Source organism: Ambystoma mexicanum, chromosome 5q (genome assembly GCF_040938575.1).
Source record: "Ambystoma mexicanum isolate Mex_15411 chromosome 5q, UKY_AmexF1_1, whole genome shotgun sequence".
Classification (NCBI taxonomy): Eukaryota; Metazoa; Chordata; class Amphibia; order Caudata; family Ambystomatidae; genus Ambystoma; species Ambystoma mexicanum.
In genome coordinates, this window is record NC_090933.1 from 499853757 (window position 1) to 499880890 (window position 27134).

The 27134-nt window shown below is 46.5% G+C and overlaps 1 protein-coding gene across 4 annotated transcripts in view; it reads right to left on the reverse strand.

Moving 5' to 3' along the window:
- TRAPPC8 (trafficking protein particle complex subunit 8) overlaps positions 1–27134 on the reverse strand; it is a 2435788-nt gene that overhangs the window by 1653730 nt on the left and 754924 nt on the right. For all 4 annotated transcript variants that reach the window (XM_069620968.1, XM_069620966.1, XM_069620965.1 and 1 more), the window contains one exon: positions 4346–4496. In XM_069620968.1, coding sequence (XP_069477069.1) covers positions 4346–4496 — 151 coding nt within the window. The remainder of the gene's footprint in view (positions 1–4345; positions 4497–27134) is intronic.

Sequence of the window (27134 nt, forward strand, 5' to 3'; positions counted from 1 at the left end):
AAGAATTCTACATCCTATACAATACTGTAGGAGTCTGGAAAATGCATGTGAACAGACTTATCTCAGAATACATTTATCACGTAATTTGGAAAGAGAACTCAAATTCTGAAACCTGCTAATAGGAAGAACTTAAACATGCTTGATGGTGAGCTGCCTAGTTATTTGTCATGTCCCAAGACAATAAATTAGTGTGCTGTGTGGAGGATCAGAAGGGTGACGCAGACACAGTATTGACATTCTGATTGGATGTTTATTAAATGATAAGAAAAAGGCATAACTTTCCCTATTGCTATGTGGTGGGAAGTCACGGTCCATGTAAATAACTAAGGTGCGTGTCTGTTGTCGGGAGACAAAACACAAAAAGGTCTGCTGTCCCAAAAAAACGAATCCTAACCGACCCGAACACTATTCCAGCAAAAAGTAGGTCAGGAGAACGTATCCCTTCTCCTGATTGACTTGTTTCTCAAAGTATTCTCCTTGGCTTTGCGCTTCTTACTAGTAGATTAATTTCAAAAAGTCTCTTGTCACTCTTGATATCAGTTCTTGTAATTCTTTCACAAGCTCTGTGGGTTTTATCTCCACTTTATAGATTGCTTTCTTTGAGTCCCTTTTGTCCCTCATCTTTTCCTTTACAATGAGCACTTAGTTACCTTGAATACAGTGGGGAAACGTCTCCTGGGCCACTTTTTGCTCAGCGTCTGCCCAGTTGCCTTCTTTCTGTCCCACTCTCGGTGTTCCCTCTCCCTGCGAGCTAGTAACACTGCAGGTATATGGACAGTTTGATGCTTTTGCAGCATAGTGGTTTCAGTGTTGTTCTGGGGCACCCTGCACACCACAAATTCATTGTGGTCATGCCACCACCGTCGGTTACTCAATTTCTCCCCCTCTGTGGACAGGGCGCTTCCGGTCTTTTGCTCGCTCTCCGAAAGCAGTTTGGAAGCTCGCAGGCTCCATGACTCTCTGGACTTCTCCCCTCTCAGGTGTTACACAGCAAGGGGGCCTCCCCTGCATACATAGGAGTCTCTCTGCCTTGCCTCCTTCCAGTCTTTCCCTTCCCAGTTAAATGGACGTCTCTGTTTAAAAGGGCAGATACTCTTTCTGGCTGGCAATAGTATATTTTAGTTGTCTCAGAAATTAAAAGCAATTTTGATTCCTGTGTTTGACATTTTATAGGACTATAGGCCCATGTGATTCATGGGTTATTACAATAGGTGAGCAATAGTGTCAGCCTCTTCTTTCTCCTCACCCTAGATAGGTGGCACATCACCGACACCTAGGGCTAGGCAACATCTGGAGGGACAGCTAACTTGTTTGTAGGCTCAAATAGTGTTCATTAACAATAGTTGCTCTACACCCATACATATTTATGTGTGAAACTTACTGGAAGTTTACCATGAAGGTAAATTGCTCTGCCAGTATAAAGGGGAAAGTCATGCTATGCTATAAAATGTGTACAGTAGTGCAGAATGGCATCTACAAAAGGTGGTAGAATTGCCCGAGATTTCCAGCAGATGACATGAAACAAGAATGCGATTTGCATAATGTAATGACTATAATTATCCAGCTCTAATAATGAATACAATAGTTTACGGGCACCAAAGAAGGGACCCCTCCAAGTACGTTCACAGGTTCCCCTTCATAAAGCATGAGCTGGGGATTCCGTTTGTAATATTGTCCTTCAATTTCAACAGGATGACGTGGTGCTAACAGCGGAAATTAGCAGAACAGAAATGACATTTTCAGTATCAATTGGTAAATGGAGGACGAATACAAACTCCAAGGTTTAGGTTACCAGTCAAATGGTCGAAAACATTTGGTCGACAGGAAAATTGGTCGACACCATTTGGTCGAATGCCAAAATGATCGAATTTTTTTTTTTTTTACTCATTTTTTGGTTTTTTTGTGGGGTCCCCCCCCAACCCCCTTTTTTTTCTTTTTTTTTTTCCCCCACATGAAAACCCACAAAACACATATATATATATATATATATAAAAAAAAAAAAAAATTCGACCATTCGGCATTCGACCAAATGGTGTCGACCAAATTGCAGTCGACCAGTTTGTTGTCGACCAGTTGACTGGACACCCAAGGTTTAAGATACAGCTACAGCCTGATGAACAAAATGTCACATGTAAATTGTACAAAGAACTAAAGTGGTACCAGATATTCACAAGTGCACAGAGTCCGACTCCCCTACTATGCCACGTGTTGCACCTTTGTGTATGTGTGTGGAAGGGGGGGGGGGGGAAGCACACCCCGTTTGGACCACGTTCAAATGCTTCACTGCCTATACACTGCATTGTTAAAGACAAAGCTGGTTAATTGAACAAATCAAAATGTTGGGCAAAATGGTGAACCATCCAGCAAGGACAGTCCTTAGTCATTGAAGGGAGGAGTAATTGAAGTTGACACTAATTTATGATCTAACCTTTAAAACCTGGTTCAGCCTAATTTTAATCGCCAAGTATAACTTATGTAGAACTTGTTTCTTCAATTTTACATTGTGGGTACCTGCACATGTAGTATAAGTAAGGGTATCGAAGGAGGAAGCTGACACAAAGGTGGCATGGTTTTGGTTATAAACCTTTACTTCTTGGAAAGAAAAACCGATATGAAAAACCGATATGTCCTAATCTCCGAGAAGGGTTTTCCCTGCCTCAAACTAAAACTAAAGGAATTGTCAAAATGTCCCTCAAATCAAAGTTCCCCCATCCTGTGTCAAATCTTACTCCTAACCATCACATTACAACTAAAGAATAAACTAACAGACAGTTACTCCTTCAGGAGACTGGACCCCTTCTCATGCTTCTTGAAGTGACCACAAAAAAAGTGTTCTTTTACAACAGAAATGAAAGAGGGAATGACTCACTTTCCCTAGCTTTTGGGTATCACCCAGTCTGTATGCGATTTCACACTCGGGAGAATGGCTCCCTTCTCCTGTTGTAGATTTACACAGTTTACAAGAAAACCAGGGGGAATTAATCCCTTCCCTTGGTGTCCCCAGTACAACCCTCAGCCCAGAACCAAAATAAGACTTCCTTCCCCTTGTATTGCTTGCCACAGTTCTTTCTCACTGTTGGGGGCTCCAGACACTTTTCTGGTGGCCAGTGGTCTCCTCGCCTCAACTGTGCCGAGGAAGATTTCCTCAGATGCTAGTCTTCTCACCCTTGGGGACACAGACCCTTCACTTGTTATGTCCATTAATGTCCTTGCTAATACTGGACCAGGGAAAAGCCACCTTGGCCTCCGCCAGCCCCTGGGTCCCCTCCAGTTCTCATGTACCTCCTCTTACGGGGCTCTGGAACGTTGCTGGAAATTCCTGGGAATCGGGACACTTCTCCGGCTCTATGGGCTTCTCTACTCTGCACTCGTGACGTCTTCCTGGCTTCTGGATTTGGTTCGACTCCACTTGCCTGGTGGAGAACTTCTTTGCTGCTCTTTGCTTTTCCCAAGCTGTTGGCCAGCATTTGAATTTCCTGCACTTGAGAATTCGGACACCGACTGCTTTCCCCCTAAGAGGACTGGATATCGCTATGCCCGCCACCACTGCAATTCTCGTTACAGTTGCATTAGATTCTGCGGCCAGGCTGGACACCTTATAGGCCTTTGTTCCTTTTTATACATTGTATCCCGCTCCTCCCATGTGGATTGCACAAGTCCTCCTTTGTTACTGACTTGATCCTCATGCCTCCTTGGGGCCACCTTGTACCAGTATTATCACAGTAAATGATCTTTATGTCTCCTGTGCTCTTCCTTGTCCTGGTACTTTTGGCTTTGGGCCCTATGTTACAATAATACATAGGTTTTCTTTGTATGTATTGGCTCTGGACATTTGGGCAGGATAGTGAATGTCAGGGAGTACCAAAATTCAATGGGCTGTACCTCAGGTTGTCGTCCTTATCCCCACAGGGGGAGTCCCTTCCCCATGAGGTCCTCTTGCATTAAACCACCACTAGGGGGACTATTGGGTAGCAGCTGCCCCTCCCTACACTCAAGGAAAAGGCCCCCCCACTCTGGGGAGAAGTGACGACACCTTGTGAATCGTCACATATATGAATGGTATGATGGAAACATCCCTATTTATGCCTTTTACTCTTCCAAGAAAACAACTTTCAATACTCCTGACAAACCATTTCATTACATAACATATATATATAATGCAGGGCTAATGAGATTCAGAAGCCCCAGAAATAAATACATGTCCTGTATTCCCACAAGCACTTGTTACTTTTATTAGATTACTAGTCTTCTGTTGCAGTTAAAAGTAGCGTGCATGCTTGCATGTAAATTGTACCATGCGAAGAATAATTTCTGTACATTTAATGTATAGTTCGGCAATACTTACCAGAGCCCCAGCTGCATAGAGCATTGCTTGATCACCCAAAAAGTCTTTTTTTGCAGTATGATAGCAACTGTACGCCAATTCATAATGCTGTACCAAGAAGCATAAGTCTGCCATTTTTCGTATTTGAAGTTCTGGTGCTTCTGGAGGATACCTATTCGTCAATGATAAAGTGTTATGATATTTAGTTTGTGCTCAGAAATACATCAAATAAATAACTTAACTAGTGCCATCTTAAACGTCCAGTTTTTTTAAACGTGCTCCTTTCGAGTGATGGGAGTCTTTTCTCACTACCCCCTACCATTACCGACCCCAGGATTTACAACTAGCCCATAGAGCATTGATAGCTCAGGAGTTAACAGTAATACACTGAACTGTTTAGCGGCAACTAAGTCAGTCAAAGGAAGTGCAGTGAAGCCTTTTCACATTCAAAGATGCAAGTACTGCTGGAAAATGAAGCAAATGTTTTTCGTTATATTTCAAAATATGTAGTTTACAGTGTGCATTAAATAAGGACAATTCATATATGGCATCACAAGAAGTGTCTTCAGAATACTTATTAAAATTAGATGTAAACATTTCTTTAAGTAATGTGCAATATCCGGCTTTATTGGGCAGTTTTCATGAATAAAAGACTCGAGCAAAATAAACCTTAACATGAGAACACTTTGGAATCTGTGAAGATTGAATTACCTTTCTCCTGATTTGTGTGACAGGGTCAGCTACCTGACAGTCAAACAGGGATTAAGAAGCACTGTCAGCGTGGGTTGGGAAGTCTTCCAGAGGGATTCATAGAACCAGTCCTTCCCCGGAGGTGGTGTGAGAGAGTTGGGAGGGTACCAGTCATTATTCCTTCTTTTTGTGTCCGTTTGCAAGGAAGGAGTACCACCATTTTCTACCTGAACCCTGTATAGCACAATGCTTCCTAGGAGAACGACTGGCAAGCTAAAGTTCAGAAAGAAACCGCGAAACAGACCAGGATGGGAGAAAAACCCATCCAGCAACCAGGCAACTTCAGTGGCCCACACAATCAGTCTTCCAACAACGATCACACCAAAACAGGCTGCTAACGGCTCCATTCAGGTTGCAATGACCTTAGCCACATGGACAACAGCTAAATCTGTTCCAGGGCCACTGGGTGATCCTGTTGCCAATCCGGCATCCCGTAAGCCCCTGGGAAACCTCATACACGCTGGACAAGGAGAATGATTGTTGCTGCAGCAGGCCGTCATTACAGAGAGCTGGCCGACACGTGCATCAGAAAACAATGGGTTTATGACCTCTTATGTTTTCACTCACCTTTAACAACTCCCAAGGGGAAAAGGAAGGCCTTGGTTGGCCCAGGGAACCAGGTGAAGGAGGCAGCCAAAGGAGGGGGGAAGGAGGAGGCTAAAAAGGGAGGACCTTATTTGGGTAAGGTTATAAAAGGAGAAGGTGGACTAAGAAGAGCCAGGGAAGTACAGTGGAGAGGAGCGTGGAGGAGAATTGCTGAGGCAGTGTGCAAGGTGAGGTATTGGTTGGTGTGAGAAAGTGGTAGTTGGTTGTATGTTTGTGTGAAAGGAGTGAGACTGGCAGAGTCGTGAGTGAATGGTATGATGCTTGGAAGAGTGACAGGGACAGAGGGTGGTGGGGTTAAGAGTGGTGGAGAGTTGTAGTGGGAGGTTGTAGAGTAGAGGGGATTTGTGGAGAGGAATAGTAGTTGTGCTGGGAGAGGGCTGGTGGTATTGGGGGTGGGAGGAGAGTAGTTGTGGTGTAGATGGAGGAATGTATTAGGAGAGCCTAAAATAAAAAGGTTGAGGAACCTCACAGAGCAAGTAGTAAGTGCAAGGGAGAGAAAGAAGAGACAGTGGTTGGAGGAGGAGAACAGGGCGAGAAACCAAAAGAAATACAGAGAGGAACAGGAAGGCGTGGAAGAGATAATGTGAGGCTGGATTGTCTAAAAGGTACCCATCATTGCAAATTACTACCTTTGGGGAGCTTGGGTTAGGGGGCCACCTATATTTTTCCCCAGAGAGATAGAGAGAAAAGGAGCTTGCTTTTAGACCATCAGGTTTAGTAAGGTAGATATTGGATTGTAGGCGTTACCCACCTACAGTGAAAAGTCTGTGGTTGAGGAAGGCCTGGGCTAAAGAGTGAACATGGAACACTAGAAAACCGAGGGGGCTGGCCACTAGCAAGCACTGTGACAAAACAAAGGCCCCTGAACTGTCTTCAGGAGTTGGTGGGAAGCACATTCAAGTTTCAATGTTGAGCACAATTTTAATAAAGGATCCCCTTTAGTATTAAAACATTTTGTGGATCATGGGTATAATTTGGTGCATGAAGCAAACAACTTCTAACCTGTAACAATTGTCCAAGTGTTGATATATGTCAGATTCAGATGACCAATATTCCCTGTCAAGTTGGGAATCCACTGAACCATTTTATTTGCAGCTAAAAACAAAAACAATCTTCCCTCTATATAATCCATCCTCCCCATTTAGGACCTGCTGGCAGCCAGTGAGGTGGAAGGGGCCTTGGGTCCAACCCTAGAGGCCATCTTCAGATTTTAGAAGCAGAGTGCTATGGCATTCACCCACATTTTTCACCTCCAGCATTGGATCCTTCACAGCATCACATTCTTTGAATAGACTCAAGAGCAGTAACTTCAACATATTAGCAACACAGGTTACGGAAGGCTGAGCCACACTTGATTTTAAGAGGTCATTATCAAATCCTAGTTTCCCTTTTCCCAATGTAGAGGCAGTAGTGTCTGGTGTACATGTGTGGCACAGCCCATTTTATTGCTTTGCAAGTGTTCTTGAGCAGGATACCTATCATGGGGTAGAGGTAGAGGCAGGAGCAGAATCAGAGGTGTTGATGGCCATGGACAGAAATACCAGAGCCCTGTGTGCCAGTATGATTCTATGGGGTTTGTGGTGGTCACACTTGGATGTATCTTATCTGGAGGGGAGGACCCATCTATTAGCTGCAAGTGCAGGCATGCCGGGAGATCCACTGGTCCGGGTGGAGAAGGAGGTATGAGATAGAGCTAAAGATGTTCGAGGGCATATAGCGTACTTCAAGTTGTTCCATGGTGGTTAATATGGTGATCTGTACTAGCAGGAATACGGCTACAATGTGCAGAGAGATCTGTGTATGTAGTGTCAAGGTGATAAAAGACTGAAAGTTGACAATGCTAGTTTTAGCTTGTGGTTAGGCAGAGATAGGGGGGCAGTCTTGGAGGAATCCTGTTTGGAGGAATCTTGTTTGAAGTTATTGGGCTAGTCCCACCAGGGAGAGGTTCAGTCATCAATCAGGCAAAGGGTGACAGTCCTGTTGTGTTCATATTATTCAGGGCACCACTGATCTAGCTCATCTCAGTTCCATTTTATGATTGCTGGGTGATATGGAGTAAAACCTTTGGTGTGGGCTGGGCTGACCCATTAAGTTATAGATTAGGGGGGCGTTGTTGCGCGAACAACAAGATGGCTGTGTTTGCGTGAGCTCCATTTACACTGTGAGCTCTCTGGCAACATCCATGCGGTTTCCGAGAAGGGGAGCCATACAATTCAATGAGAATATCTGTGAAGAGAACCTGCAAGCACTGATGGAATCCTGAAGGCATCACTTCAACACCGCCGTAGATATTCGACCAAATAGGCAAGGCCCCAGCAAGATACGGGCGCTGCTGTGCACTTCCAGCTGCAAGGATCTCTCCGCCAGGAGATAAACACTAAGCGCCGAGATGCCGGCGACACCGGAGAAGGACAGCACCCAGAACCGCTGGGTTGCAGCAAGATCTGTGGCTGTCGGAGACGTGCCACCTCTCCGAGACCCAGACGGGGGAAGACCAAAAAGGCTGCCTGCACTGGCGGCAGGGCACACCGAAAGGCTGCAGTGGAAGCAGACGTCAGACAGAGCTGCCTGCTTCGCTTGACAACCCACAGCACCATGAACAGTGGGTGACGTGGCGATTGCACAGATAAAAAGCAAAGCGGCGGGCGAGGTTGGTGCCCACCGCAGCCCGCAGACATATGGTTCTAACTAGGGCAAAGCCATAGCCGAGGCGCGGACTGCTGCAGTTAACGTGGACTTTTGCAATCCGCTGCCATAAACACTTACCAGGAGACGCAGCTAGAGAACGACGGTGCCACCAGCATGCACACAACGTGGGATCCATGCTCCATGATAAAGGTTACCACACAGACACACAGTAGCGGTGCAGGCTTCACAGAGTTCTGGACAGAGCCCATCATGTGCACATGCTCACTCTGGACCCACGAGGGACGGACAAAGGAACAGGATACACGAAGAAAGGAACCCCTCTCAGCCACAACTGAGGACACACTTGCCATAAGCATACGGGGCTAGGCTAAGACAAGGTACGTGGAGAAGGGGACTACCCTTCTCTTAGCTACGGTGGTGGTTCCCTCGCCCTTCCGAGGGGTGTATAGAGCAGTAGGGCGCCTTGCGGACTACGGAGTTCAGTGGCGCTAGTCTCCACTCCTCGGTCACCACAGGTGCCATTTCAATGTGGCATGGACATAATGGCGGCCATTGAGCTGTGACCCCTAGGCGCGCCTCATCCTATTATGATAATGATAATGATGTGTTATTTACTAAGCATACCCTGGGGGCCTGATAATAGTCAACCAAGGGCAGGAGAGTACACTCTGGTTCCCCCAGGCTGCACCCATAACAGAGGCGGGAGATACGGCAGCAGGACCTGTGGCTACTTTTAGTTACACGTTTAAAGCAGGCATAGTAACATTCCACGTGATGCAGATAAATGTAGGCTCTGGCGGCCCGTAGCAAGGCGGGATAATTCCTACTATAGCTCAAGCTGCCGAAATTTATTTACTGCTGGCGGCGCCTGTCCCTTTGAGGGTGTGAAGTCTTGATCTGGGAAGCAAAGACGGCTGGCCCTACTATTGTGCAACTTGTCACGGTGCGCTGAGCCCAAACACCCCCCCCACTCTCCCTCCAACAAGGACAAACGGGCTGGACTGTTCAAAAGTGTCCACTCTGGGGAGGAAACTAGCTTCTCTGCATTGTGAGAGGGGATGCCCCCCCTGCCTCCCTAATTAGCCTCCCACAATCACACAGCTTGCTGCAGAAGGCATCTGGGTCCATTCGACCAATGTTCCAGGTCGCTCAATACGGCACGCCAGTGAAAGACCAGTGGACTGAGATAATGCCTAAAGGGCAACACCCCGAAAAAGAGCGGCACCATGGATAAGTTCACTAAACCCGCCGCTAAACAACTAGAGGCAAATCACAAAGGTGCTGAAAGTCAGGAGACAACTGCAGTGAACCCCTGTTCTGCCCCCATCCGACCTACAGGGAGTGGCGGCGATTATGCAACAAGGATTTGCATCAATAAATTATAAATTAGATGGCATAAATGTCACTGTGTCCACGATCCGTGCTCAGTTGAAGAAGGCTACCCATCGTATTACAGAAACTGAAACGAGAATAATCACTGTGGAAAAAGCCAGTCTCATTGCAAAACACGGTCACAACTATGGCAAAAGACTTGGGCAGCATCAAAATTAAGTGTGAGGACCTAGAGGCAAGATCATGGCAAAACAATATCTGCATCACAGGCGTGCCGGAAGACACCTTGGAAATCCCATGGAAACGGCAGTAGAGGGCCTGTTGAGGGACCTACTAGGAGATCCAGGCTGGTCTCAAATGTTCATGGTAGAACGGGCACATAAGTCTCTAGTGGCGAAACCCAAGCCAGGTGCATTCCGAAGCCCAATCATTGCGAGGTTAGAGTCTTGGTGCTGAGGTCAACCTGAGAAAAACAGGACCTGAAGATTGGCTCGAGCGTGATCCGCATTTTTTCAGACTTCATGCTGACGGTACAACAGGAGTGACGCTCATTTGTAGGAGTCAATAAGCTGCTGAGGGAAAGCCAGATTCCTTACGCAATCAAACAGTTTTGAAAATGCACAGATTGATTGCAGCGAACTATGGCTTTTTTGGGAGGCTTTATGGGAGACCAGATATCATGCGAGGATACATACGAAATGATGACTCAAGTTGGCCCGACTTGTGTAAAGTTTATTAGTTGGAATGTAAGGGGGCTGGGTTTGCCCATAGAAATGTGCAAAGTGATGGCGTATGTGAACAGGCAAGGGGCTCAACTGTTATTCTTGCAAGAAACGCATCTAATAGAAGCCCAAGCGCAGAAAATGGCCCCAGGGTGGGGGATGGGGGGGAGGGGGCAGCGTTACTAAGCTTTATATTCAACTAAAGCCTGTGGTTTCATGATTCTGGTCCATTAGTCACTGCCATTCATACATTATGCAATAGAGAGTGACGAATGTGGTAGATATGTGTTGGTTCATGGGAAACTTGGGAGTACTGAAGTCCTGCTGATAAATGTATATGGTTCCAACATAGACGATTCAGAATTCTATGAAGTAGTGTTCCGAAAGTGTGCTAAATATCCCACTGCAAGGGGCGTGGCTACGAGGGCCATGTAGGACGACGTGATCTGGAGGAGCTCCCGAGATCCTGTAATGATCCGGGCGAAAAAGTGCGTAACGATGGGCCGACGACCGTTGAAAATACATATGTCGGCGTGTGAATGATCGGGCCACGCATGGTGAACTTCTGGATGGTGTAGGAAGAACGGCGGCAGAGATCTGTGCGGAAAAGATAAGGAGCGCCGTAGACGAAAGACGACACAAAATGGCCGACTAATGTCCGGAACAAAGGAAGGAGCAGGCCGCACGGTGACCGAGCGAAAGGGGCGTACTGAGTGCACATTTGTCATTTGTGCGAAATACAGGTCCTCCGGGTCATGTCGAATAGAACGTTGAGGCCGAAAGCGAAACAGCCCACCTTAGACGACTTCGCTAAGACGTCCCCGGGTCAAGACAATAGCAAGAGCAGGGACAAGCCGCCTGCAAGCGGCATGACGACATCGGGCGCTAACCAAGAAGTCCTAGCTGCGATTGCGGACCTAAGGGCGGCCTGGGAATCTAAACTCGAACTAGCCGTCACTGAACTGAAAACGGCGCTGGACCTCAAGGTCGGAGAGGTGCAGGAGGACGTTAATCTACTCCGACAAGACGTCAGGGCCTTGGCAGAGCGCACGGAGTCCCTTGAGAAGGACGTTAGCCCGAATACTGCGGATTGCGCCTCCCATAAAGCCGAATTGCATGCCCTGATACAAAGAGTGGGCAACTTGGAAAGCAGAGCGGAGGAGGCGGAAAGACGAGCTCGCCGAAACAACATCCGCATTGTGGGCCTGCCGGAGGGATTGGAGGGCCACGATCCCACAGAATTCATTGAGTCCTTGCTACTGCAAGAGATACCCGGAGGCGCCCTATCTCAAGGATTTGCAGTGTAAAGGGCACATAGAGCTTTAACAAGGAGGCCGCCGCCGGGGAATCCGCCTAGGCCGGTGATAGCCAAAATTCTTAATTACCGAGATCGGGAGCGGATATTGGAACACTTTCATAAGGGAGGAACCATTACACAAGGAGCGGCAAACATCACGGCCTAGCCGGACTATACCCTGTCTGTGCAGCGTAGCCGCATGAACTTTGGGACGGTAAAGCGGAGATTGAGAGAGGCGGGCCACAAATATATGTTACTGTATCCGCCAAAATTGAAAATCATTCATAAACATAAAACTTTGTTTTTTGAGACCCCGGAGGATGCCATGGGATGGCTCGATACGCAGGGATGTCCCCAGGAGTCAGAAGTTCGGACGGAGAAAGAGCACGGAAGAGATAAGTAATGCAAGAGGAAGGTGCCACAAGATGGCGCGGCACGTGGGACTTTAATATAGTCGTTTGCGCAGCCTTCAGTAGAGAAGGTCAGACTATTGCACTAAATATTATAAGTACTGTAGTTATTATTGAATTACAGGGAGCCTTACAGAGCGGATCTCTTTACCCCACAACAATTTTAGTTAAGTGGCCATTAAGGCGACTTCACCCTACTGAGCTCTGTGCATTGTTTGGTGCTTGCAGGGCTAGATGTGGGGGTGCCTGAGTTCCGAGAATGGAGCTGGGCAGCAGTTGGGGTGTGTGATATTGGGGAAGGGACGGGTGGGGGGAGGGGAGGGAAGTTGGGATTTGCTGTGTACATAGTTATGGGGAGTTTGAGCTGGTACGAGAAGCAACAAGCAAAGATGGAGAGCTGTATCTGTATCACGTGGGCAAAGGGGAGTCACTGCCCGGAAGGCGGGAGGACAGTTGTGAGCCATGGGGGACCTTAAGATCGTAACATGGAATGTCAGGGGACTTAACAGTTACTTAAAGAGAAACAGTCATGATGTACTTAAAAAGACAGAAGATTGATATTGCGTTGTTACAGGAAACACATTTGACCCAGCAAAAATTGGAACTGGTGGGGAAGAAGTGGAGAGGTACTGTAGTAGGCTCTCCGTAATCTGCCTACGCTAGGGGTGTGCTGGTCTGGGTGGCACCGCACGTTCCGCTCCAACTTACACAGGAGGTGGTGGACACGGAGGGGAGGTTGGTCATATTAAAGGCTTTGGTAGAGAATAGAGAGGTGTGTATTATAAATACGTATGCCCCCAACCAAAACACTGCGACGTATTTTAGAACCCTGTGTACTCATCTGGGCGCGTGTATGGGATGAGCGGTTATCTGGGGAGGGGATTTCAACTGCGTGCTCAACCCAAAGACGGACAGATCTGATGGGAAGATTACTAGGCCCACCCCAGCGGCTAGGGTATTGCAGACATTACTAGACGACTTTGGGCTGGCAGATGTTTGGAGGCTGAAACACCCTAATGAAGCACAGTACTCGCATTACTCAGCTCCGCAGCAACTGCATACGAGGCTGGATTACTTTTTTGCCACGCCAGATGTGGTGATAGAGACCACCCAAATAGGCTATAGAGCGAGGGTCCTGTCGGACCACTCGCCTCTGGTGCTGAGTTGGCAGTGCTGCCGCCCCAGGGCGCGGATACCGACGTGGCGCCTCTGGGCGGAAGCGCTCCGGGACCCGGTCTTCAGGGAAGATATCAGGGATGTGATCACACAGTACTTTGAGGTAAACACAGGCAGCGTAGACTCAGCGGGCACGCTCTGGGAAGCCTTTAAGGTGGTATTGCGGGGTGCTGCTATTACTAAGTCAAAGGGCCTACAGGGTGGGGTCCTAACGGAACTAGAGGAAGCAGAAGAGAAACTGGAGCGTGAAAGCAACAGGGCGGGAGGCTATGCGGACCTTGTACTCGAGTTACAGCAGAGGTGCGCAGAGCTTTGGGAAAGGCTCTGCAACCTTAACTATAAGAAGTATGTCGAGAGGCAACATGCAGGAGGGGATAAAACTGGCCGCTTGCTGGCGTGGTTATATAAGAGCGAAACCCCCAGGCCCCCGATTAGGACAATAACTAAAGAAGGCGGGGAGGTGGTTGACACCCAGGAGAGAGTCAACGAGGCATTCTTGGACTATTATAGGACATTATATGAGGACAGAGGAGGGGACAATTGAGAGGAGATTAGAGAAACGCTAAAAGACATGGAATTACCTAAGATTAGTGCTGAAGAAAGGGAGGAGCTGGACGCACCGATTACCTTAGAGGAATTGGAGGAGGTGGTGAAGCAGCTGCCCACCTGCAAGACCCCGGGCGCGGACGGATTCCCTGGCGAGTTTTATAAAATATATAGAGTGGAAGTACTCCCCCCCCCCCCCTATGCTAGAGATGCTCAATGAGTCTTTTGAGATGGGTCGGCTGCCGGAATCGCTTAGAGAAGCGTTAATTGTGCCGCTCCCTAAGCCCAACAAGCCAGGGCATAGCTGCGGCTCCTATAGGCCGTTGTCAATGTTGAACCAGGATAGCAAGATATTGACGGCGGTCCTGGCCAATAGACTGCGTAGAGTTATTAGCTAACTGATACACCCGGACCAGACAGGTTATGTCCCCAACAGAAATATAACCCACAACCATAGGCGACTCCACCGGGTGATTGAAGAGGGAAACAGGAGCAAGGGGGAAATGGCGGTGGTGTCCCTAGATGCAGTCAAAGCTTTTGATTCAGTGAGGTGGCCATGGTTGCTGGAGGCCCTGGAAGAATACGGGATGGGGCCGGGTTATGTTAGGTGGGCAAAATTACTATACAGTGAACCACTGGCCAGGGTACGCACGGGATCGGTGATATCCGAGAGGTGGCAACTCAGTAGAGGCACCAGACAAGGGTGCCCCTGGTCCCCGATGTTATACATTCTAGCCCTGGAGCCCCTGGCAGTGTACCTCAGACAACAATATGACATGGTCGGTATTGAGGTAGGGGGAGAGAAACACCTAATATCCCTGTATGCTGACGATGTACTACTATATTTGAAATATTCGGAGGAAAATCTTCAGTATATTCTAGAGGTTATGGAAAAGTATGCAGAACTGTCCGGCATAGCGGTGAACCCCCAAAAATCGAGCATGTTCCCATTGGGGAGCTACATAGGAGCCCCTTTGAAGCGGTTGCCAGTGTTGTCCGTACCTTGGGCGGCTGATTCCTTCCGCTACCTCGGAATAGATGTGTATCATACGGTGGAGGGGGAACACTTGCATAATACCGAGGTGGCTGTGAACAAAAATCTGAACAAATATGAAGTTTTGGGAGAAGCTGCCGCTGGCGATGATGGGACGGGGGGCGATGCTCAAAATGGTGGTCCTGCCCAGGCTGCTACATTTCTTCAGTAATATACCATACTTGATACCCAAAAAGTTTTTTGTCAAACTGAACAGCATGTGCCGGGACTTCCTATGGCATGGCACTCGCAATAGAGTAGCGCTATGGAAGCTGCAGAACTTCCATGATAGAGGGGGCATTAAGCTGCCGAATTTTGAGGCCTATTATGTAGCTAGCCAGTTGCAATATGTAACCAAATGGCTCTCTGATGAGGTAACTCCTGAGTTTAGGCTGTTTGGGCAGGACTGCACCCCGTTTTACCTAAAGGAGATTATCTGGGTGCCTAGACTTGAAATTAAAGAACATCCGGGTATGATGTTGCTTGGGTGGAAGATGTGGCGCAGAGTATGCCAACTGATGGAGAACCCGTACCCGTGTTCCCCACAGGTGCCGCTAGTCGGGGAAGACAACCAACTCAGAATGATAATTAGGACCTATTGGGAATCGGTCAGGCTGGTCACATTGGGAGATGTATGGCAAGAAGGGATTATTAAAGATTTCGAAGAACTGGGAGAAGAGGCAGGTTTGCACAGAGGCCAATATGTCATGTATCTCAGGCTGGTGCAGACTATTCGTAAAACCTGGCCAGAGACTGTACTGGCGGAGGAGCCAGACGTCCTAATGGGAACGATATATGACATATCAGAAGGAGGGCACGAGATCTCTAGACTGTACGAGATGGTGATGGACCAGGGTGGGGAAGGATTTGACTCATTTGAGGCTGGACTGGGAAGCGGAGGTGGGGGCACAGATGACCGATGGGATGTGGGAACGTGCTATGGGATACCACAAGAAGGTGTCCAGAAACGCCAGATTGCAGCAGATACAGTTATACATAACGCATAGAGCCTATATGACCCCCGAAAAGAATATCTAAGTTTGTAAACGCAGGAATACAAGCATGCTCAAAATGCGATGAAGAAGATGCTGATATGACACACATGTTCTGGTCTTGCCCAGTGATTGAAGCTTTTTGGGGGGAAGTGGCACGGAAACTAGCGGATAAAGGGGTCACGCTCAACATAGATACAGCCTGGGCCTGCCTGTTGGGAGGATTTCCCAGACCACGGAATACTAAACATGTTGGGAAACTGAGGGACCTGGCATATGTGCTTGCTAAAAGAAGGATTGCCATGGGCTGGAAGCAGTGCCACAAGCCGCAGGTTGAGGTATGGTGGCGGGACTTGCAAAAATGGGCGGAGGCTGAAACGGTGGTGTGGCAGGAGGCATGTAGCAAGTGCGGGGAAGAAGAAGTGGGTAACCTGATGGCTTGGAGAATGTTAATAACAGGACTGTTTGGTACATTGGTGGATTCTGCAGCTTCGGAAGGAAGCGATACCCGGCCACACGCAGCAGATACAGAACGAGAAACGCAAATAAGCTCTTGAGGGGGGGGGGATTTGGGGAGCAGTGACATGCGTTAATTGATGTTCACGAGTTTGTTGTAAATAATGCTGCAAGTTTGGTTTGTATTGTTTATTTGTTTTCAAAATAATAAAAACATTTAAAAAATAAAAATAAAAAATATCCCACTGCAATGATAATCTGCGGGGGCGACTTCGACCACACATCAATCAGAACCCCTAACCAGCGCAGTGCACACAATACAGACACATACAGTAGATCTGGGTTTGAAGGATGTATGGCGCTCACTGCATCAAACAGAGAGGGCTTTCACATTTTACTCTACAGTACATGGCATGCACTCCCGAATAGATTATTGGCTGACATCAGAGGGTGCTGGGATGGTTGGTTGAGTCCAAACTACTACCCAGGACACTGTCCGATCATTCCCCGGTGACACTAACATTGAGCATTCCCGAGGTGGCTCCCGGGAGATCCCAGTGGCGCTTCAAAGCCGCAGCTCTGTTGGACCCAACGGTTCAGTCCAATAAACTACAACATATTACGGATTTCTTCAAGATTGATTAAGGGTCAGTAGATACACAAGCAGCCGTGTGGCAAACATTGAAAGTTTGCATGCGAAGGCTCGCAATGTCACGGAATATGGCGTCCTCCGCAACATTAGGGGGGAACCTTAAAAGGCGGGAGGAGGCTTTAGCTAAGTTGCAGATGGAATATGCCAATAACCCGGCAGCACAGATTAATAGAGAAATCAAAACAAAGTTAGACGAGTACCGAGAAGTGGTGGATAGAGAACTACGCTACTTTGATAGGCCGGCAGCAGCACAAAGATAGAGGCCAGGGAAACTCCTGGCGTAGATGATCTGCAGTGAAAAGGGCAGTACATCCATTTCGTGCATAACTAGGCGAGATGGGAGAGTAGTGAATAAAGTGAAAGATTTTAGAGGTATTCTACGACTTCTATCGAAGCCTATACTCCCTGAAAAGTGTGGCCACAGAGGGCGAGATAGAAGAATACCTAACTAAGATAGCCACAACACTGCTGTCTATGGATGCCCAGGGAGCCCTCGAAACACCTATCACGTTGGGCGACAAAGGGGGCGATCAAAAGTCTTCCCAGTGAGAAAGCACCGGGCTCCGATGGACTGGGCGTTGAGTTCTACAAAGGATTCAGTGACGCCCTAGCTCCTCCTTTATTGTTGGTCTGGTCAGAGGCGTTGCGGACTGGCATTCTACTGGAATCAATGCGCGAGGTGGTTATCACCTTGCTATTGAAACCCGGGAAACCCCCAGAAGATTGCGGGTCATATCGCCCACTGTGCCTTGTAAATAAAGACGTAAAAATGTTTGCAAAGATACTAGCCTCCCGACTCAATCCGTGTTGATGCCCTATATGGTCCATGAAGATCAGGTGGGCTTCATACAGGGACGTTCAACAGCATCCAACAAACAGAGGATGTACAATGTACTAGCAAAGATTCTGCAGGACACCGAGTGAGTCACACTGTCCCTGAACATGCAAAAAAACCTTTGATGCAGTGTACTGGCCATTCCGGTTTAAGGTGTTCCAAAACTACATGTTTGGCCCTAACTGCATACGATAGGTGCGGCTACTGCACAACCATATGCCAGCGTGTGCGTGAACGGCAAGCTGTCTGCAGTATTGACACTCTTGGGAGGGGCAAGACAGGGCTGCCCATTGTCACCGTTACTGTTCGCCCTGGTGATTGAACCCCTGGGAGACCTCATGAGGGCACGACACCCCCGAGCTGGCATAACCATAGCCGGCCACACAGAATTAATAAAACTCTATACGAATGACATCCTAATGTATGTGAGGAGACCTGAGAGATACTTACGGAGGGTGATAAAAGTGGTCCAGGGTTTCGGGAAATACTCAGGCCTCCGCCTGAACTGCAATAAGTCTGAAGTTTTCCTGCTGACTGATGGCACAAAGGAAGCCAGTGACATGCTCAGACTGAAATGGTCACTCAAGCAGGTGAAATACCTGGGAGTTGAAGTGGCGCGCTCTGCTTCTTTAGTACGCTTGCTGAATTACGAGGTATTCATCAGGGAACTGAGCGCTAAACTTGAGAGATGGAGACAACTTCCCATCTCGCTGATGGGGCGAGTGGCACTTATGAAGATGATCATCCTACCCAAATAGTTCTCTCTTTTTAGCACCATACCCGTGTGGCCTTGCAGGTCCTTTTTCACGAAGGTGACCGGAGCCTGCTCCATGTTTGTGTGCAAAGGTCAAGCCAGGATTAGTTGGAAATGGCTCACGTTACCGTACGAACAAGGGGGACTGGCTATGAGTTGTACTATCTGGAAGTTTAGGCGTACTATGCAACATATTGGGTGGAGGATGGACCGCAGACATCGTATGGCAAAGCTACATAAGAGCTGGGCATCACTGATACCGTAGTGCATATCTGGATGGGGCAATGATAAAGCTCTGTGATCGCGTTGGTAGACAAGTGCTACTGGTACTTGGGTTACGAGTCTAGCACAGTTGATCCAGATAACTGGAGATGGATATCTCTTGGCCTCAGAGCACAGTGCATATCTGATGGAAACGAGGCAATGAGTCAACACTGTCATGGCGCTGGTACGTAAGTGCTACTACAATTCGGGTTTCAAGTCTAGGGCAATGTCTCCAGATAGTTGGAATAAGATATCTCCTGGCCGGAGATCCTATTGAAGAGACTGTATTGAAGGGTTTACCCAGCCATTTCTTAGACGTGGTGGTAGTAGGGTGGTCAGGGTAGTCCCTTATGAGTTTTTTAGGGGAAGAGCCAGGTTTTGAGTGACCTCCGGAAAAGTCTCCTTTGTAAGACTCCTGTTTTGTTTTAATGTAGTTGCCGATACTCTGCACCCCTTTTTCCTCTTCTTCTGCAGTAACATTGGTTAGCTTTTCTGTGTGCATCTGATGGGCTGGTGGTGACAAAATGTATTCTACTGTTTCTTTTGATACTTCAGTGCACTTATTTTTTTATTGCATAATGCTTTGAGTACCATATACTCAAAATGTCCCTTGTCTTCCTGTACTCAATCGTGAAAATGCCATAAAAGTTAAGCACTTGTGCGGGATTCATTTCTAATTAAAAGGTGTGTGTAAAGTGCAGGGTTAATGATGTCCAGTGTCTGATGAGGAGCTAGAGAGAATAACCCCCACATATTTCTGTCTCAAGGGTGTTCTTGTTTGGGAGGTTACTGCTCTGGTGACTCGGGCCAGAATTTGTGACGGCTAGTATGTTAAGGATCCTATTGGTCTGTTCTTTGTGAGGTAAATAAAATAACCACTCATTTACTAAGAACTGTTTGTCTTACAGGTTGAGAATTTGGTAAACCCAAGTAATGGATAAAATCCAGCAAATTACAGCATGAATACTCCAAAACATGATCACCATATATTCAATTTGTGAAAGCAACATACGAACTGCGATGAGATCTTTTGTTCTAGATTAACATGACTCGCAAGGTGTTAGATTTGCAAAGGTTTTCTTGTGGTTTAGTCATTTGTTCATGACCATAAGTAATCAGGACGAGTTATCAGATTACCTCAATTTCCTGACTGTTGTAACTCTGGGCCAGGGTTGTCCAACTCCAGGCCTTGAGGGCCGGAAACATGTTGGGTTTTCAGGATACTCATCATTAATATTCATAAGATAAATTTGCATACAATGATTCTAACTGTATGCACATTTCTTCTCATGTATATTGAGGGATATCATGAAAATCCATCAGGATTCTGCCCCTAGGGATGCGGTGTTGGACAACCCAGGGCAATATGCTTCCCACCAACAAAACGCTTGGACATTGAAACACCACATTTTTTCATTTTCCTAAGACACTTGGTCTCACTTTGCCTTGACTTATATACTGAATATTTGAAATGCTACATAAACCACTTTCTTGCACTGAATTTTAAAACAAAATTTCAGATATTGAAAACATCTTAATGAATTACAAAGCTAAAGTGATCAAAAGCCTATTCTCTACCATTTGCAGTTCACCCCGTTTAACCACAATGGAACAAAAGACTCCTGCATAGGTTTTTACGTTATAATTGTATTAAATTGTAGTCGTCATTTAAATAGCGCCATTTCCCCATTTGTATGGCCTCAAAGCCCTTTATGGTAGTCCAGGTATGGGAAAGTGCTAAGAGGAGGCTTAAAATGCGTGTGTGCATTTGGCCAAGATTAGGACTTAGGAGTGCTGGCTACGGCTCCAGTAAGCAATCCAAGAGTTCAGGCATGTGGGTGGGTGCTATGGGAGGTCACGACAGAGCGCTAGTGCAGCAGACTGTATATCCAGATAGACCAAATTTTGTTGTAGGTTGTCGCTGTATTCTAATGGCACGGGTGTTGAGGCAAGTCTGGTGTTTCAGTGGAAACCGTTGTGACCAGCTAGACCAAATTTGACATAGTCGTAGCTGCATTCTAGAGTGTGTGGATGGATTGTCTTGCCTGCGGTGGATGTCCACCAAAGTGGTGACTTTACAGATCTCTCAAGCTCGAATGGAGCTCATCTTCGATGTCACTGTCATCCAATCTTCTGTGAGGAGAAAAATCCAACTACCCTTGAGCATTTTGTGCACTATGGACAGCCTAATCTACCAAATGCAATAGGCTGGGTGACGTAGAACATCTTGTCAGAGGGACAGACAGGCTACCGTAGAAACCAGGCTAATGCGATTCTCTGAGTGCAATAGACAGGTGCAACAGACATGGTTAGCAGACACACTAGTAGTCAACAAAAGGCAAACCTAGCCATCCATCGATCACCAGTGCTGCGGATGAGCCACCTCTAGCTGGAACACTAGGGGCTTCAGACATTTTTTGGGTAAACAGGAACTTAAGAGGGATGAATTTGAAATCATATGTCTCCAGGACACATGGTTACGGTCCCCTCCTATCCTTGATTGCTTTTCCACTCCTTAACCCTGCCTTAAAGGGTAAGAAGGGGAGACCAGCATCTGCGCTACTCACGTTATAAGGCAGGACATTCATTTTAGTGTCCAAGAAACATGGAATCTAAGCCTTTATATGCAAGTGACAGATTAAAACTTTGGGGATAGGGACTAATACCCCTGAATGGCTAATTATAGGCAACGTATACTAAAATTCAGGGGAAATGGAGGACACAGACTGTATGAAGGAAATCATGTCACTACTCGACAACCTAATAGAAATACTACAGGATCCATTAATGATTATTTGTGAGGACTTTAATATGCCTGCTTTGAAAGAAAGACCACCTTACTGTCCCAAGTACTCTGAGGCCCAGGCGGCTGCCGGAAAAAAGGGTTGGTGTTGGTCGGGAGAATCCAAAACACTTGGCCTGCAATTACTGAATGGTCAGATTAGCAGGGACATCCCAGCTCGTCCCACCTGGAAGCGGGGAAACTCAGTCAAGGTTTTGGATTACTTTTATGTCTCCAGAAACATTTTGGGTAATGGCTCTGGAGGGGATTCTGTCACAGGCTAGTGATCATAACATTATCAAGCAAATCTGTATGGGGCGGCCGCGTATCCCCAGAGAATACCATCCCTGCCCGGTGGAGATTAACCAAGGCTGTAATCGTTTAAAAATCAACAGACCAAGACTTAAAGAACTGATTCAACGATTTGCCAACCTGCAACCCAAGGAGAACGAAGATAAAAGCACCAGCTTGGAATACCCAAAATAATTGATGGTTTGAGGAAACAAAAAAGGTGGGATTTAGAACCGATTTTGTTCACAAGGACTCTTATGTAGGACCTCATGGAATAGAGGAGAAAAACGCGAGACAAAAGACTTAAATAAGACTATTCCCCTACACCTATGGTGTTGATTAAAACTAGACAATGCTCCTATAAAAACTGGGTAAAAGCATGTAAATACAAAATGACCCAAGAAGATGCAGAACAAATGCTCAAAAAATAAAATTGCTAAAAACAAATAGGATACATATGGAAGCTTCTAAATCTAATTAATTGCCCAACAATAGCTCTACAACTAAATTGTGTACGGAAGAGGAGTGGGTGAACCACTTTGCAACTGTGTTCAATGTACCCAAGAGTGGGCTTCCCGTAATTCCACTAGTACAGACCAGGAGTGGTTGTTTTCTACGAAGGACTAAGATATAAGGCTGCTTATCAACAGAGCAAATAATTAAAGAGCGCCAGGACCAAATGGTACGACGAATGTCATGATGAAAAAAGATCCTGTGTTGTGGTCAAAGTTCCTGGGGATCCTCTTCAGAGATATTAAGAAACTCAAACAGGTCCCGGCTAGCTGGAAAAAACTCAGAATGGTCCCCATCTTCAAGAAGGGCAACAGGGCCAACTCTACCAACTATCGCCCTATTGCACTTCTGGGCGTGATGGGAAAGGTGTTTGCTAAGCTGGTATTGGTGGCCCTGGACACATGGACACTGGCTGCGGGACAACTGCACTCCTGGCAATCTGAAGGGCACTGGTACTTCTTTGAACTGCCTGTTGATAAAGCGTCTGTCTAATCAGGCAGTCCAGACTAAATGCAGCTTGTATTTGGCCTTCCTAGATATCTTAGGCCTTTGACTGTGTTGATCGCTCTAGGCTTTGGGAGATGTTAAGGGCAAAGGGTTGCCCTGAACCACTGGTTGGTATCCTGGAGCATTTGCACCTAGATATCAAATTGACAATCACGCTGGACCAAAAGGGCTTGTACTCTGGCTTGATATATGTAGAACGAATTCTTCGCCAGGGATGCGTGTTAGCCCCATTTCGGTTTTGTTTTTTTACATTCTTGCTATAAGGGCAGCTTTAGCTGGTATTGTGGTCAATCCCCCCAGATTGGGCCGTTTCAGGTTGTTGGGTCTTGTATGCAGACAATCGTGTGCTGATGGATTACAGTGCGATGGGCCAGAAAAGATCGCTGAAAGCAGCGGGTGATTACTTCGGGGACCTGGGTTTGGACATAAATGTGCATAAGTAAAAGGTCCTCGTTGTGAATCGGCGTAAGAAAATCTCTGGTAGGCCAAACATTTGTTGGTTCATCAATAACAAGAGACTGGAGGAGGTGTGTGAATTCAGATATCTGGGGGTTCTGCTCAAAGCCAAAAGATCTTTGGCCTTGGCCAACCATGCTCTTAAGCTTGAGGCGATTACAGTAGCTACCCAGCTTCGGGTACTCGATACAAAATATGGGCACTTCTATTTACTACCGGCCATGAAAATGTACAATCAAATTCTAGTCCCCCAAGTTGATTTATGGGGTTGAGGCATGGGAAGAAGGTCTGGCTTGGTCTCAACTTCAGTCCTTCATTTGGAAGCAAGTTGTCACTCCCTATGGGTACTCACAAAATATCCTGGGCGTTGTATCTTTAAATGCAAATGTCTGGAGTAAAGTGTTACTAGCGAGAAGTATTTTGTTTCCTCCTGTTTTTACCCTTTTTTAGCAATTGAACACCCTTTTTAAACAAGGCGATTGTGGTTCCCTGAATGTATGGAGTGCTCTGGAGGAAAATGGTATATCGATTGAGGACCTAGAGCGCATGCCCTGTAAAGTTAAAACGAAAATATACGAGAACGAATGGATACAGAATAGACAGTGGGCCTCATTACAACCCTGCCGGTCCAGAAAGAACGGTGGTGGTAAAACCACCACCACTGTTGTTTCCAGACCGGCTGATTCAGAGTCCTGCAGACAGGAGGTGTCACTCCCGCCAGGTCTGACCTGGTGGGTTTAACACCACCCGCCTGCAGGCGGACATGGAAACACCGGCTCTGTCATAGACGGAACCAGTGTTTCCATGGTCCCTATCGAGTCCTATGGGACTCCATGGGAAAGGGGATTTACAGAATTCCGCTTCGGGAATTACCGGGTCACCGGGGTTGTAATGCCCCGGTGATTCCGGCAATCATGGAGGCGGAATGGTAATACGGGCCCGGCGGAAGCCTGCCGGTATTTTCCGGCACGGCTAGCGCCGGATTCGCTGTAAGATCGTTGAGCACTTCTCCTTAGACATAAAACCCTATACCTCCATCCAGAAAATTATGAGAAGAAAATGCCCCGGTGATTCCGGCAATCATGGAGGCGGAATGGTAATACGGGCCCGGCGGAAGCCTGCTGGTATTTTCCGGCATGGCTAGCGCCGGATTCGTAATGAGGCCCATTGTCTTGAGTCCTATAAGATCATTGAGCACTTCTCCTTAGACATAAAACCCTATACATCCATCCAGAAAATTATGAGAAGACATCCGTCCAAACAAGTAAGAGTTTTGGTTACAGGTAAAACTAAACCTGTTGCCAACAACCAGCACTGTAGGTGCAAGGAACAGAGTGCCCAAGGAAACTTGTTTATGTCATATTGGTCCGATGTCTAAAGAAACTATCAGACATAAGTGTGGAATGTCCAGCACTCCTTAACCTCCGAATGGAAAAATGTGAGTTATACTTTCAAAATCGACCATTGCTCTACTGGGAAATGCTGTGGTGAAATCTTCTCTTAGACCCTGCTGATCAATTAGTTATAACTGTGATGAATTTTGCAAAATGTATTTTAATAGACAAGCTGTCGGATCAAGGTCCCCAGAAGCTTTGACCGGAGAAGGACCTGCCTATCATTTCCATCTCCCTGGGGTCCCGGGCCTTACTGCTGCCTGTGAATCTCTTCTGGTGCTCGGGTAAGGACACCTCGATGTAAATAACACTTCAGAGAAGGTAAGACAAGCCGAGGCCAAGGGGGTCTGGAGATCACAGAAAGGCAGTGGCCACGGAGGGACTAGAGAGCAAGCCGTTGGGTGGAACATTGTCAGTGATTTAAACGTGCAGAAAGAAGTGTGTCACAGCACATGCAGGTTTGTCGAGCAGTGCCGGTATGGACTCATTACAAAAAATATATTGGGACTGCCAAAGGCTAGTTTGTGCCCATAAACGGTAAAATAAAGCGGGAAGGTACTGGTACCATTCCAATGAAATTACCTCCAAAAATAATGGCGAGGATCAATTAATTGGGCAAAAGAGGCCGTATGGTAAACTCTCAGTAATGTTGCAGTGCAAGAATAACAGGCCAAGCAGACCTTAGATTTTCAAGAGCACAATACTGTATACATGGTATATCAGTAATGCCTACACTGTCCCAAGAACAGCAACTCTGATGAGAAATGAAGGTACTATTCCATCAGATGTATAGCAGACCTGTTCTTAAATTCGTATAATTAGCGAGATTAACTTAATGGCAGGGGATTCGGTTGAATGGAATGCTTGAATTCTCACTCGAGACTTGCTCTCTGCCCTGACAGATGAACATACTAATCCACATGACTGCCGCTGAGCGCCATTAATGTCTTCCACATTCGGCTTCTGTATTGGGGTAAGCGACTCGCCAACAATTCTTTTTACATATTATGGGTACTCCTCTGCTTAGGGGCCAGCTCTAATGGGTTCCATCTGACTCCTATCCACAGAGAGAAGATTGACAGTCCTTGAATTGTTTACATTATCCATGGAAGATACATATACACCTCTTAGAGGCTAGGTGAGTTAGAGCTTCTAGTGATAGTATTCCTTTTAAGAGGCTGTGAAAGCATCTGTATACAGATTTATCTCCCCCTAGGTGAACATAATGGGACAAGAATACATGTTAGAATTCTGAGTTGATCTTCATGGTTGACACCCTTGAGGGTACTTCCCCCTTATCATTTAGTCAACATGATATGAATGCCTGTTATTGATTTATTTATTTCTTCATTATGATTTTTGTGACATGTATTGTAGGGGTGAATAATGACAAATTATTTAATCCACGCAATGTCCATTTTCATCCACGGATACCTCAATTTGAAAATGGGATTAAGACATTTCTTTTTGAAAACAGTTTTGACTTCCAGTATAACATGCAGTAGCCCTTAGGGATGGTAATTTACAATACGTTGTACAATAGTAAATGATGGTTTATAAGATGTATACTTAAAATTAATTGATGTTATTGATCATTTTATAGATCAATTATTAGCTGATGACCCCTGATGAAGAGAAGATCTCCCGAAACGCGTTGGGTCACTTTCTGAATAAAAGACGTATGTTTTAAGAACACTAATTGAGACACAGCTGTCTTGTGTGCGCATAGGGCATTGCATAAAAACACTGTACTTGATTATTACTAAACCAGCTCCCACTTGAAGTAGCGGTGCATTTCCGTAAATTTGCTTAAGTGGACCCTTAATTGTTTGACTTTTTATAATTTAGAGAGAGTGCAGGAGACAGGAGTTCCCTAATCTCATTGAAACTTTTTCTGTTTTCGTATTGTTTTTTGGTCCATGTGTCAGGATCAATGTTTTCTCCCTCGCACCTTGAATTATATTAATTTATTTTTGAAATGTTTCTAATTATTTTCTGAACAAATATTACATTGGTTATTATGCACCGTGTTAACATTGTGCTTAAATTCGTATAAGCCTGTCTCAGAAGTGCCGGCAATGGGTGAACCAGGGAAAGCTGAGCACCCTGCTCAAAGTGCCACAACCGCCCCATAAAAAATATTGCAGCAGAGATGTGAGAGTGATGGCTACTTAAAGTACAGCAACCAGGCTAAGGAACACCAGTTCTGTTACATGAATGTATAGCAGTCCTGCTGGGATGCTCCACTGCTGCCTTATTAAGCGAACTGCCCTGCTAACGAGTGCCAGCATGGCAGCCCTCCCGTGAACTGGCTGTACTCTCCCCCCAACCCCCTTTAAAGAGCAATATTGCTAAGCAGGCAGTACTGCTCCATTAAAGTATAGAAGTGCACC